The sequence below is a fragment of the Macaca thibetana genome, chromosome 15 (assembly GCF_024542745.1).
Source record: "Macaca thibetana thibetana isolate TM-01 chromosome 15, ASM2454274v1, whole genome shotgun sequence".
In the NCBI taxonomy this organism is placed as follows: Eukaryota; Metazoa; Chordata; class Mammalia; order Primates; family Cercopithecidae; genus Macaca; species Macaca thibetana.
This window is the reverse complement of record NC_065592.1, coordinates 11,259,805-11,273,674: the sequence shown is the minus strand read 5'-3', so window position 1 is coordinate 11,273,674 and position 13,870 is coordinate 11,259,805. Positions and strand designations below refer to the sequence as shown.

General features: G+C 42.9%; 1 protein-coding gene across 9 annotated transcripts in view; it reads left to right on the top strand.

Annotated features, from left to right (window-relative positions):
• GARNL3 (GTPase activating Rap/RanGAP domain like 3) overlaps positions 1–13,870 on the top strand; it is a 598,754-nt gene that overhangs the window by 516,143 nt on the left and 68,741 nt on the right. For all 9 annotated transcript variants that reach the window (XR_007719603.1, XM_050759786.1, XM_050759784.1 and 6 more), the window contains 4 exons: positions 388–506; positions 5,134–5,198; positions 7,852–7,915; positions 12,235–12,261. Coding sequence is in view for 8 of the 9 variants with exons in the window: in XM_050759786.1 (XP_050615743.1) it covers positions 388–506; positions 5,134–5,198; positions 7,852–7,915; positions 12,235–12,261 (275 nt within the window). In the remaining variant the exon portion in view is untranslated. The remainder of the gene's footprint in view (positions 1–387; positions 507–5,133; positions 5,199–7,851; positions 7,916–12,234; positions 12,262–13,870) is intronic.

The window sequence follows — 13,870 nt, the reverse complement described above, 5'->3', positions numbered from 1 at the left end:
TGTGGCAACTTGGCACTTGGGCTGGCCAGGTTCAGGGTCACAAGATGGTTTCAGCAATTCCAGGCATCACTTCTAGACTCCACCAGTCCAGAGGAAGAAGAAGGCAGTATTTAGAAGTGAGGAAGCCTCTCTAAAAGCCCCGTGGCAGATTTCTCCTCCCGTCTCATTGGCCAGAATTTGATCACATGTTCATTCCTGAACCAGTCACAAGCAAGGGGAAGAAGAATGCATGATCCCCCGAGAGAGATCAGGTCCATCCCAAACTGGCTTTGGGATTACTGTTCCCTGAGCATGTGGGAAGGGCTGGACACCACCTGCAGTGTCCTCTACCATCTGTGACTGGCAGGATCAGTTGCATTCTCACTGCTCTAAACCTTTCTTTTCCAGTCCATCAGAACTACATTGGAAATGATGCAGAGAAGAGCCCTTTCTTCTTGTCTGTGACCCTTTCTGACCAAAATAATCAACGTGTTCCTCAATACCGTGCAATTCTTTGGAGAAAAACAGTAAGTATATGGCTCGTACTTGATGCAAAATTTATGCATCAGTTTCAGGAGATAACCCCTGTGATGGGGAACTGTGTGCCAGTTTCTTCCAGGGCATGCCTCATAGTCTTCTTGTGATTCACCTCTGAGAAGTTGACAGTGCCTTTGCCCAAAACACCTTATTTTCTGCACCAGGAGACTGTTTCCTGGCCTTTAAAAAAAAAAAAAAAAACTTATTTATTTTATGCTTGCCAATTACAGCATTCTAGTCTCTTCTGGTTTAAATATTTTCTTTGAGATGACTCTGTCTCTTTTGGGCAAAGAATCAGGCCTTTCCAATTTTTTTGCCACCTCCTGCTCCTCTTGCGGTTGGTATTTGTGCACATGGGAGGGGGCTTATGAGACCTAATGGTCGCAGAGGAGAACCGTGGATCCACATGGGCGCTCTGAGTTCTGTCTGATTTCCATTGTGGAGTGACTAATCCAACCTCTGAACTCCTGACCACGGAAATATAATTGATTCCTCTGGCTCTTTTGGGTCATTGGAAAGCATCTGCCCCTGAAACCCATGGTGCCGACTATTTGCCTCTTGTTGTAAAGTCACTCCTTGTCCTGATCCCAGGTCTCCGCTAGTCTCTGAATCTCTCAGAAGCTCTCCATCCCCTCCTGGGGCACATCCTCTATGAACCATAGGTCAGATGTGAGGAGGCAGGACCGTTGCCATAGGCCTGCGTGTGTCATACTTCTGGTCATTAACACTTGCAGCCACTGAGTTGCTACCCTTCACCAAGTTCAAACCAGGTGCTGCCTGGACTTAAGATTCCTGTGCAAGGCCATGCCCGGGAAGGGGCCTCTGATTCAAATGCTCTCAAGTGCCTCCAGGTCTTCCCTTGACAGATTTACAGCATCCCACAATGCCTTCAAAGCCTGTCCTTGGCATGGGGGCATCAAGGACCCTGGCATCTACCTCTTGGCCGGCCTTCCTTCCTTCCATCCTTCTCTCCTTCCTTCCCCCGGTCCTTCCTCCCTCCCACCCCTCCTTCGCCCTCCCTCTCCCTCCCTCCCTTCAAGGCAGGAGAGGGTGGGTTTCCCTCTTCTTCCACCTTCCTGGAGTGGACTTTCTCAATGTCTATCTTCTTCCTCCAGGAAGTAGCAATCACATCCTCACCGAGATGACTGCCATGTATGAGGGGAGACAGAATGAGACAAATACAGGGGGAACATTTGCTTATTTTAATTTCCAAAGATACTGTCTGTATGACATTATAAGTTGTAATAAGCACTCTGAAGATAGAGAATGACAGAGCGTGCTGCAGGAGCGCTGCTTAGATGAGACAGTTTAGGGAAAGCCTCCTGAGGCGGCGCCCAGCAAACAGAAGCCTGAAGGATGGAAGGAAGCCAGTCATTTGGCGAGTAGAAGGGGAATCAGGGAGTGTTCCAGGTAGACGTAGCAACAAATGCGAGACAAACAAGGGTTACTTGTACCTGGTATTAGAGAAGTCAAGGAGGTGGAATTTAAACCCCAGGACTGCTGTGAAGGCAGCATAGGGGTAGGGCATGATGAGAAGTGCCAGTGCCTTCACCCAACACCTCTTCCCTTGGCCTTCAGTTATGTGTCAAAGACAGCAAGAGGGTTCCCAGTCGTTGATGGAAGTGCTGAAGGGAGGGAGGAACTGAGAAATCAAAAGTGAGCATTGGCACAAGGGGTCAGTTATTAAGCCCCTCTTGGCCTAAAACTAGTGCTAGAGGCTATGGGAAGTCCACAGAAGTATGTGACTCAGCCCTCGCACTCCCAGCTGCCAGCACATATCTTCTAGGTTATAAAGCAGTTATAAAACTAGCTAGGCCCGGCACAGTGGCTCATGCCTGTAATCCCAACATTTTGGGAGGTCAAGGTGGGAGGAGCACTTGAGTGCAGAAGTTCAAGACCACCCTGGGCAACATAGCAAAACCCTGTCTCTACAAAAAATAAAATAAAAACTTAGCCATGCATGGGGGCTTACACCTGTAGTCCCAGCTCCTTGGGAAGGTAAGGCAGGAGGGTGGCTTGAGTCCAGGAGTTCAAGGCTGCAGTGAGCTATGATTGCACCACTGCACTCCAGCCTGGGCAATAGAGCAAGACCCTGTTGCTACAAAATCAGAGAGAGAGGAAGAGAAAAGAAAAGGAAGGAAGGAAAGAGAGAGAAGAAGGGAAGAAGGGAAGGAAAGAAGGAAAGAAGGAAGGAAGGAAGGAAAGAAAGGAAGAGGGAGAGGGAGAGGGAGAGGGAGGGAGGAAGGAGAAAACAACTAGCTAAACATATAACTCTATGCAGTCTTGCATATCTCTACTGTGTTTCTTCTAAATATACAGAAATGGCTCACACAAATAAAATATGAAAAATGATTTGTATTTATTGTAAAAATTCCATCCAAACAATATAGCAAGTGAAAAGAATTCAACTACTCAGAGATAATCACTGCAACAGGCTTCTAGACATCCGTCCATGTAGACACACACCTGCACACACACACCTGTTACAGGGTAATCTTCAACGTACACTTCTGCATCCTGACTGTGCTCACTGAGTGTTGCCTGATATGTACATGCACTTGACTCTATCTGAGCATTTGGTATTTCCACTGAACACAGAACCATTTTTCTTGAACATTGACTCTGGAAGCTACAAAAGGGAGGAGATAGGAAGAGTTCTACCAGTTTGTGGTGAAGAAAAACACAAACCCACAATCCCAGGAGCCTTGGGTTTCACACCCACATAGGCAGCTCACGAAGGTATCACTGTCACCCAGTGCAGCACTAGAGCCCTCTGCTGTGCCACACATTTCCCCTGAGCTGCCCTTGGCTTCTCTTTAAAGCCTTTGGGCTGGGCATGGTGGCTCATGCCTATAACTCCAGCACTTTGGGAAGTCAAAGCAGAAGGATTACATGGGACCAGGAGTTTGAGACCAGCCTGGGCAACATAGTGAGACCCTGCCTACTACAAAAAAAAAAATAAAAATAAAACTGCCTTTGATGTGTTGGGTAAGAAAAGGTAGACAAGGTAGGATCTGAGCTAGAGGGGCAGATTCAAGACAATCTCCTAGACAGGGGATGCAGTGTAGGCTGGGGCCAGTTAAAAAGCAAAGCCCCAGAAGAACTCGGGTTTCAATGGGAAGGATCTCTAGAATCAGAAAACATGCATTTCTATCTTAATATTCCTCTATAATATTGGAAAGAAATTTAATCTCTGTAACACAAACTACAAAAAGAAAAGCCCAGCCCAGTTTCCATGGCTAATGGAGAACCCATAAAAAGGGCTCTCTCTAGTGCAGCTTCTCATCCTCAGCTCCAAAGACATCCTCCTCCCTGGCCTGGAGAGGGGCGAGAGTAGCAGGCCTCCGAGGGTGTAGGCATAAAAGTTTTGTTTATGCAAAGAGACCGTGGGCTTGGAAAGTTCAAAGAACTTCTCTCCCTTGCTATTGTTCAGAGCTTGGACAGATGAATTGGCAGGTATATCCCAATAGCACAAGAAAAATCACATTTCTTTGCCTGTTCCCTAAAAGAAACGTTCTTACCCTCCTCTAGCCGTTTGTGATGACAATTTTATTACTAGTCAAAATCAGGAAGAAAGTTTTAAATGTACAGTATATGATAATCCCATTTGCTAACTGTGTAGTGTGAAGCCTTTGTGGATTCTAAATCTATGTCACCTCTTCTTAGACGATTAGGAAGAGAATAGCACTCATCTGTTCCGGGTGGTGTGGATGTGAGACTGAATCAGTTAGGCAATTCTTCTTTCCCTTTTTAGTCAAAATATATTCATTGAGTATTCCTATGAATGAGTCATAGTTGGTACTCATTTAGGAGAAAAGAGACTTTAAATAAGAAAACACAGATAAATATAAAAGCATGCAGTATGAAAACCTCTCTGAAAGATTCAGGAGATTTCTAGTTCCAAAAGTTTTTGACTGGGAGACATTATTTTTGGGTCCCATTGAACATGTAGAGACTGTTGTCTTATGGTCTTTGAGGCTTATTTGATGCTTGGCTTACAGACCGAATTCCCAGCCAGGCACAGTGGCTCATGCCTGTAATCACGGCACTTTGGGAGGCTGAGACAGGCAGATCACCTGAGGTCAGGAGTTTGAGACCAGCCTGGCCAACATGGCAAAACCCCATCTCTACTAAAAATTAGCCGGGTGTGGTGGCACATGCCTGTAATCCCAGCTACTTGGGAGGCTGAGGCAGGAGAATCACTTGAACCCAGGAGGCGGAGGTTGCAGAGAGCGCACCACTGCATTCCAGCCTAAGTGACAGAGCCAGACTCTGTCTCCAGAAAAAAAAAAAAAAAAAAAAAAAAACCAGAAAAACAAATTCCCTTCTCATCTGGTTCAGATGGCTCAGGTGCTCTCCATAATACCTAAGACACTGAAGACCTGTATGTTGAAGGCCATGCTGAAATCCATACATGTTGAGGTGGAGACAGCCTGGAAGTCGCTATCAAACCTGAGCAAGATTGTTTTCAGCCATAGAATGTGTTTATTCATATACATGCCCCTTGAGGAGAAAGGAGAAAGACTGGGCATGGGTTTCTTTTGAATGGCCAGAGGGGCTCTTTTGGAGAAGGAAGTTGTAGAACTTGTCACTGATTTGATGTTTGGACTTTTCCAGGGTACCCAGAAAATATGCCTTCCCTACAGTCCCACAAAAACTCTTTCTGTGAAGTCCATCTTAAGGTGAGTTCTAATGGGTAGAAAGCCTATGCGTGGATTTGGAGCCCTTTATACACTGTTTTTTCCTGTAATCATTCTGATGTTAACTTTCCATTGTCTTGAGCCTTGACTGTGTGTGAGACGTTTTGCTAAGCACTTGGCATGACATGCATCACCTCATGTCATCATCACAGCAACTCTGTAGGGCAGGTGCTATGACTGTGCCCATTTTATAGATGAGGAAATAGAGGTTCAGAGAGAGAACGCCAAGATCACAAAGCAAGTGTGTAGTGGAACCAAGGCCTGAGTCCAGGTCCAACTGATTTTGAGCGTTGCTCTTAGACATCTCTCCATACTACATTAGTTGCCAGCTTCTTTTTTCTTGCACGCACTCAGATACTTTAGTTTTATAAAGATAATCAAGTAATATTTTTCCTTCCATTTTTTCCACCTTGAAATAGAAACCCAGATGTCAGCAAAGAATGTACTTATTCTTCGCCAGACAGAACGTTAAATGGATGGAACATCTGGCTGCTGCCTGCTCAGCTGCCTCTTGTGCCCCCACCCTCCCACCTCCCTCTCATCTCTCTCTTATCTTAGGTGGCAGCCTCCCCTAGGGATTGCCACCACTTGGATCCAGCCTGTGGCTTTGTTACCAGCTAAGATGTTACATCATAGTAATGGTAGCTTCTGTTTGTCAGGCACTGTGCTGAATGCTTTATGAATGTTCTCTGAGTCAATCTTTAAACTAGCTCCACACAGTAGATCTATTATTATCTCCACTCCACTTATCAGGAATTGGAGCCTCAGAGAGGTGAAGGGATCTGACGAAGAGCTCAGAGCTGGTAAATCAAGAGCTGGAGTCCTGTGACTCCAGAGCTTGGGCTGTTTAACCACTAATGCCCTATTGTGTGAAGGACAAAGCTTACCTCATAGCCCTGGTGATTTCCTCTCTATTCATCTGCAGCTACCTGGTGGTAGATGTGTTTCCAGTGTTCCCAGGTGACACGTAATAGCTACAACTCATCCTTACCAAAATGGCTCTTACAGCGACAAACTTGACTGTATCTGTTGGGGATTGCATCTGGCTGATTAAAAGGCACCAAGGCCAGGCTCAGTGGCGCACATCTGTAATCCCAGCACTTTGGGAGGCCGAGGCAGGGGGATCATGAGGTCAGGAGTTCGAGACCAGCCTGACCAACATAATGAAACCTGTCTCTACTAAAATACAAAAATTAGCCAGGTGGGGTGGTACACACCTGTAGTCTCAGCTACTCGGGAGGCTGAAGTGAGAGAATTGCTTGAACCCAGGAGGTGGAGGTTGCAGTGAGCCGAGACCACTCCATTGCACTCCCACCTGGGTGACAGAGTGAGACTCCATCTCAAAAAGAAAAAAAAAAAAAAGGAACCAAGATTAAGAAGTGAAAAACGTTATATCCCACTTTCAAGCTTAATTTGGTCTCTAGATTGCAGACCTCTTCCTGTCTGCTCTGTGCCTTCTGATTTTTCTTCTGAGCAGTTCTAAAGCCTGAGTTAAGCCTCTCCACCAAGAGGCTAACATTTTTCCTGAGCACAGAAATATCCTGCTGCTTTCAAGAAACTATAAATCTTAATTTGCTTGGAGAGTAATACCTTAAATTGTACCGGTTTAAGATTTCTGTGAATTCTTTTTTCTAAAAAGAAGTTTACTCTAGCTCCTTTCTTCTCTGTTTAAAAACTAGGCCTTTCGTTTTGTTACAATTTCATTTAGTTGTATGAGCAAGGCTTAGCTTTTCAGTACACCCTCATAGCCAGAGCAAGGTACAGCAAGATTTTAAAGATATGACAAACTACACATTCTATAGTTGCTGCCAGCAGAAGAAAAGATTTTATCTTCTTTTGTTACAAGAATGAGAACTTGAAAACTTAAAAGGAAATTAAAGTATAAATACTATGGAGTCACATAAGCCTGGATTCAAGTCCTGGCTCTGCTCTTTACCAGATTTTTATCCTGTTATTTAACTTCTGAGTTTCAATTTCCTCATCTTTAAAATGGGGCTAAAATATTACTTGCCTCATAAGAACTAAATGAGACAATTCATGAAAAGCATTTATCACAGTGTCTGGTGTGTTGTAAGTACTCTAGAAGTTCGTTATTATTTTTAATTTTCACTTATAAATATTGGAATATTAGCTGAAAGGAACTCTAGAGATCATCTATTTCAATCTCCTTGTTTTACCTCTATAGGAACTTAGGTTCAAGGGAATTTACGTTGCTTGTCCAAAGTAAAACATTGTAAAAAGTCTTGTTAAGGATGGTCTTTTGCCCTATGTGGCATAGAAATTTCAGTTAAAGCTTAATTACATTCATCACTTTTAGTAAATAAAAATAAGAATCTGGAAGAGCAGCCAAGGTTACCTGAAACAGATGTTCCTGATTTCTCTCTCCTTCTCTTATGAGTGTCACCAGGAGCCAGTTATATAAGTCAAGTACATGTGGTGTTGGTTACCTTCATCTGTTTGTTCATTGATCACTCATTTGTTGATTTGTATCTTCTGAGTGAGTGTCAGGCCCTTTAGGGAAAACAGCTGTGATTTTTCTAGAGGCTACTTTTTAGCTTCTCTGAAGAACCAAGTCTTGCTCTATATTATTTAAGTTTCCAGCATGCTGCAGCTCATCCTGTCCATTCTATTTCAGTGCCATGAATCTGGACAAATTTGAGAAAGGCCCCAGGGAAATTTTTCATCCTGAAATACAAAAGGTAACAGAAAATTTTATACTTCATAATGATACAAAATTGATTACAGCGTTAGAACTGACAGGTCATCAGTAATCCTTAGCCTAGGATACAAAGCAAAATCACCTGTGCAACTTAAAAAAATCATCATGGTAGAACCTCACACCTAAGGTTCTGATTTGATGGGTGTAGGGTAGGGCCTGGGTATCTGTGTTTTTCAGAAGTTCCTCAAGTGATTCTGATGCATAGCCACTCCTGAGAACCGCGGAGTTGTCCTCAGTCCACGGACTAGCAGGGTGTACATTCAGAAAAATCTTATTGGCTTAAAAGCCACCTTTTTTACTGAGTAATATAGAATTGTGTGGAATGTTAAAGACATTTTTTTTTTAATTTGAGACAGGGTTTCGCTCTGTGGCCCAGGCTGGAGTGCAATGATGCGATCTCGGCTCACCGCAACTTCCACCTCCCGGGTTCAAATGATTCTCCTGCCTCAGCCTCTCAAGTAGCTGGGATTACAAGTGCCCACCTCCATGCCCAGCTAATTTAGTAGAGACAGAGTTTTACCATGTTGGCCAGGCTGGTCTCAAACTCCTGACCTCGGGTGATCCACCCACCTCAGGCTCCCAAAGTGCTGGGATTACAGGCCGTGAGCCACCACGCCCAGCCCGGAATGTTAGGGAATATTAAAGAGATTTTTTAAAAATTAATAAATCAAAACATGGTTGATTGAGCTCTTACTCATGTAGTAGACTGTACTGGGTACCATCAAGGATAAAAGGTATCCAGAAAGCCATCCCTGTTTTCTTAGGGAAAACAGTCTGCCTTGGGAGTGAAAAAAATTTAGTCATAATTTAGGTGATGGTTTATCAGAATAATGTCAACCAAACTTTTGTCTTGTAGTTATAACCAATTTAGCTTTGAAACTTACAAACACAGCCGTCACTAATAGTGTGCCCGTCATGTGTGAAGCTGAGATTGAAGTAGTTGGGTACGCCAGGGATGGGTGACAAGGGAAAAGGCTGAAGAGGCAGGTTAGAATTCTATCCAGGAGGCAGCAGGGAGCCAGTAGAACCTTTAAGCAGGAAGCATCATGTTCAAATTTGCTTTTAGGTAAATAGTAAGAGGAGGATTGATTGGAACATGAACAATTTTTGCTTGCATATCTTTAAAATACGGTTAGCTTTTAAAATAAGGTTATTGACTCTCGGCTTACCCCAAATATAGAGAGTTGTGAATTCCCATATCTTTTGTTTTGATGTAATTTTTAAAATAGTATTTACACCCAGCCTCAACCTCAGACAGAACTCAGGCAAAAATGGGTATGTTAGGTTAAACTGTAAGCGTCTTTAAGCAATCCAGGTTTATTACAAGTGATACTTTACAGCAAATTTTAAAACAAACTAGAATTATAAATATGTGAGTACCCGTGTGCTCTTACGACTTCACTCACACAGGTTATTATTCCTAATCCTTCTTTAAGCCTTAGTCTTATCCCCCACACTAACTCTGCTTCCCAGATACTGAGCCCCCAAACCCACAGAGCCAGCTCTGTGACACTTCTTTCTGCCTCTTGCTACTGAGCCAGTTCCCTCAGCAGAGCTCATCTCTGCTCAGTCATCCCTGTCTGATTTCTCTAGAAGAGGAAAAGAAAAAAAAAAAAAAAAAAGATATAGCAGCATTCTGCCTATTTATATCACAAAACTCTGTGCCTGTTTTTACCAAACAAAAGGTACTTTTATGCTTTCCTGTATTTGTGTTTTGGCTCTTTTCCCCTTAACAAAAGAAACCATTTGTGAACTTTCCCCTTGTCCTCTGTGCGTGTGAGTGTGCATGTGTGTGTGAATTTGCACATGTGTGTGAGGCTCAGAGATGCAGGGTGAAGGCTGGCATCACATTTCTGTAGATTTCTCTTAGGAACAGTTGAGCAACAGGCTTTAGGCAGAGAGGAAAGAGTTCTTAAAAATGGTAGGAGCCAGAGAGTAAACAGAAAGTAAACCAATTGTGTTATAAAGAAGGCATCTTTCCACAAAGAGGGAAGGTGGCTGGTGCTGTTTCTAAATGTTATTTGTCTGTTTCTGGCTGCAGTGTAGTGACATTTTCCTTGACCAAAATCCAGGAGCAATGTGTGATTAAGCTAGCTTTAAATGGATAGAGAAATCAGAGTATCTGTGTGTTTCTTCCCACTCCTACCCATCAAGTTTGTTTCCCAGTAGTTGTGATATGTTTCCTAAATGACCAGGTATTTTATAAAAACCGGTAGAACTTAATTTGATTTTTAAAACATTTCTAGGTTTAAAAAGTGTATGTAAAATCACTCTCCCAAATCTCATATATATGAAAAAAAATCAGTGTCAGCCTCAAACTAATGATTAGAATCATGCATACATCAAAAGCAATGCCAGTAGGACTGTATTAAGAAACACCATTACTAGCCAAAATTATACCTTCTGGGCTAAAATTACACACTAGAAAGCAGCAAAAAGGGGACTTCCAATGCTCACAAATTCAGGAACAAGAATATTTTAAAAATCTGAATCATGTTAAGTGGGACATTGGCAAACCAGGGCAAATTGCAAGACTATTCGCTTCTGAACAAACGTAATCCAAAATAAAGAAACTGCAACATAAATGTAACCTGACAGCCTATGACATCCCTCCTGCCTCTACAGCTGAGTGTTGAGACTCTAGCCCTGAGCTCAACCGGAACTCCTGTTGCAAGGCTCTGATTCCTTCAGCCTAGCCCACTGAGGAGCAGCCTGTATTACCAGGCCAGGGACTGGTTGCAAAACATCCCAGTCCTAATGCTTGCAGGGCTAGTGGCAATTGAGAAGCTGAGAGGTGTGACCGTTTTCTTATTCACCACAGTTAGCATGGAAGGAGCACTAGCCTGGGTGTTAAAAGGACTGGGCATGAAATTCAGAGCTGACACTTACAGGCCACATGACCTTAACTGGAGATCTAATTCCTCCATCTTTGATTCAGGAACAATTAAACTGCACCCCCCATAGAGAGAGAGAGAGAGAGAGAGAGAGAGAGAGATACACCTACTGATGTACCCATAAAAACTAAAAATAAAAAAATTAATAAAAACCACAAGGTGTTGAGAAAGATCATGGAAAGAGAGAATTTTGTAATGACATATACAGTGACATGCAAACATAAAGTCCCAATGTAAAAAACATATAACATAATTTTATTTTTTCCCAGAATTCAGAAATAATACAGCCAGGCGTGGTGGCTTATGCTTGTAATCCCAGCACTTTGGGAGGCTGAGGCAGGAGGATCACTTGAGCCCAGGAGTTGGAGACCAGTCTGGGCAATATAGTGGAACCCCATCTCTACAAATAATACAAAAAAAATAGCTGGGTATGATAGTACACGCCCATAGTCCCAGCTACTTGGGAAGCTGAGGTGGGGGGATTGCTTGAGTTCGGGAGGTCAAGGCCTCAATGAGCCAAGGTTGCACCACTGTGCTCCAGCCTGGGGGACAGAGCCAGACCCTGTCTCTTTAAAAAAACAAAAAAAGAATAAAATAATAAAGATGGCTGAGTTCTGAATGAAAGAGGCTTTCTGTTAAATAAAATGGAGGTTTGTGTGCCTCTTACAGTTCTTTCAGAATTGCCACATCTCCAGTTGATACAGCTCTTCCCCAGAGAGTCCTGGGCCAGAAGGAGGGTGAGGGTCCCTCCAGCCTCCCTGCCTCCATCCTGACCCTCGTTGCCTCTGCACTGTCCCCATGACTCACCTGGGCCATTCCTTCCCCCTCCGCTCAGCCACAGAGTCCCTGTCAGAGCCTTGGCTTTGGTGTCCGCTTATCAACCAGAATCTACTTTTTCAGAAGTTCTGGAAAAGATGGGACTTGCCTGTAGTAAGTTTACAAACTTTTATATGGGGCGACTGAGAATGAAAAGGAAAGTACTTTAAGGTTGATTAAATCTCTGTTGTGTACCAGTTCTTCTACACACACTGACAGTGATCTTCACAGGGGTTAAGACCGATGCTATCCTTGGACCATGGAGAAGGAAGCAGAGACCCAAATAGATTAAATGACTTGTGCCCAAACACAGTTAAGAATGCGACAGCAGGGATTCAAAGGATTGTTTAGGTTTACTGCTCCATGCTGCTCTTACGAGATGGTATTACAGGGGAAAAAGATCCAAGACTCTTGGCACCCACCTTTGTCATAGTTGTTGGTTCCTCCCCGCCCAAAGCTCCTATAACCAACTTTTAAAATTATTTTCAAAATGTCAGTGTGAGAAAACCGAAGCTTGGCTTTCACAGCAAGTGAAAATGAAATAATTACTGTCATGCCTGGATGTAACTTTTAAAACTTTATTTGACAGGACTTGCTGGTTCTTGAAGAACAAGAGGTGAGTATTTCTATGGAAATATTTGCACCTGCTCTGCCTCCGTGTTTGTAAATATACTTCTCCTTTCACTGTGAACCCAGACTCTGCTTTCAGCCAAACCTCCCTGTAGATTTGCACAGTGGTACACATTGCATGGAAAGACCTTACTGGCATGTATTTTTAAGGTATATTTCAGAATTTTCTATGCACCTAGCTATAAAGCTATGAAAACAATCAAACTACTTAAATCTGCTTGGAAACATTTACTGTGTTAAGCTTATGATCAGGGTGAGTAATGAGTTTTTAATTTTCATTAAAGTAGGGTATTTGTGCTTTATTAGGATACTCTTAATATACAAAATGCTGAATTTATTTGCATGTTGCCATTCCCTGTTGCCGCCATTAAAAATATAAATATATTGGATTTTCTAAGTATGTAACTAACATAGGGAAATATCTAAAATATTATTAATAGGCAATAGAGTAAATAAATTATGGTTTATGTATCTTATCCCTCTCAGTAAATAGCAATATCTTTTGTCTTGTTGCTTAGGCCAAACTTGGAAAAATCCTTAATCCATGTCTTTCTCTCTTATCCTATATCTAAGCTATCAGCACATCCTGGTGACATCTCTTCATAAAATATCCCTAATCCAAACACTTCTCAACACTTCTACCACAACCACTCTGGTGTGGGAATACCACCTCATCCTCTCTTGCCTGGGCCCTGCAGAGTCTCCTAACTCTTCTCCTGGCTTCCACTCTCCCCCTCTCTTCTGGTTTCTAGATAGTAGCCAATTGTCCTATTGAAACATGTAGAATCAGGTCATCTCTCTGCTCAAAACTCCTGTCCTGTTCAAAGGGAGGCCCTAGATCCTGACCTTGGCCTGCTGGAGCCTGCACGATCTGGCCCCTCTACCTCTCCAGTTGTCAGCTCCAGTGTTTACTGAAAAACACTGACCATACTGAATTCCTTATTCTTCCATCTCCTCAGAAAGAGCCTACAGTTCCCACTGCTGGGGATGCTTGTCCCCCAGATGTCCTCACTCAATCAGGACCTCTGCTCAGAGAGACCTTCCCTGACCACTCCGTGTAGAACAGTACACCTGCCTCTCACCCTTAGCTCCTTTGCTTTTTCTTACTGCTGGTATTTTCATTTGTGTGCTTATTATCTGTCTCCCCCATGAGAATAAAAGCACCATGAGAGCAGAGACTTCTTTAATTTTGTGTTCCAAGATCCTAGAACAGTAAAAATAGAAGGTATAGAGTAAACATTTGTTGGTTGAACAAGTGATTGATTGATTGATTGATTGATTGAATGAATACATTATGAAATATTATGATGCCATTAGAAAAAATAAGGTAGTAACACAAAAGGATAAATGCTTGAGAGGATGGATACCCCATTCCCCATGATGTGATTATTACACGTTGCATGCCTGTATCAAAACATATCAAAAACCCATAAATATACTTACTAATATATAATACACTATGCACCCTCACAAAAAAGAGTGAGATAGAGTGCCATGGTGTGAATGCTTGTGTCCCCCCCAAAATTCGTATGTTAAAGCCTGACTACCGATGTGGTGGTATTAGAAGGTGGGGCCTTGGGAAGTGATTAGGTCAT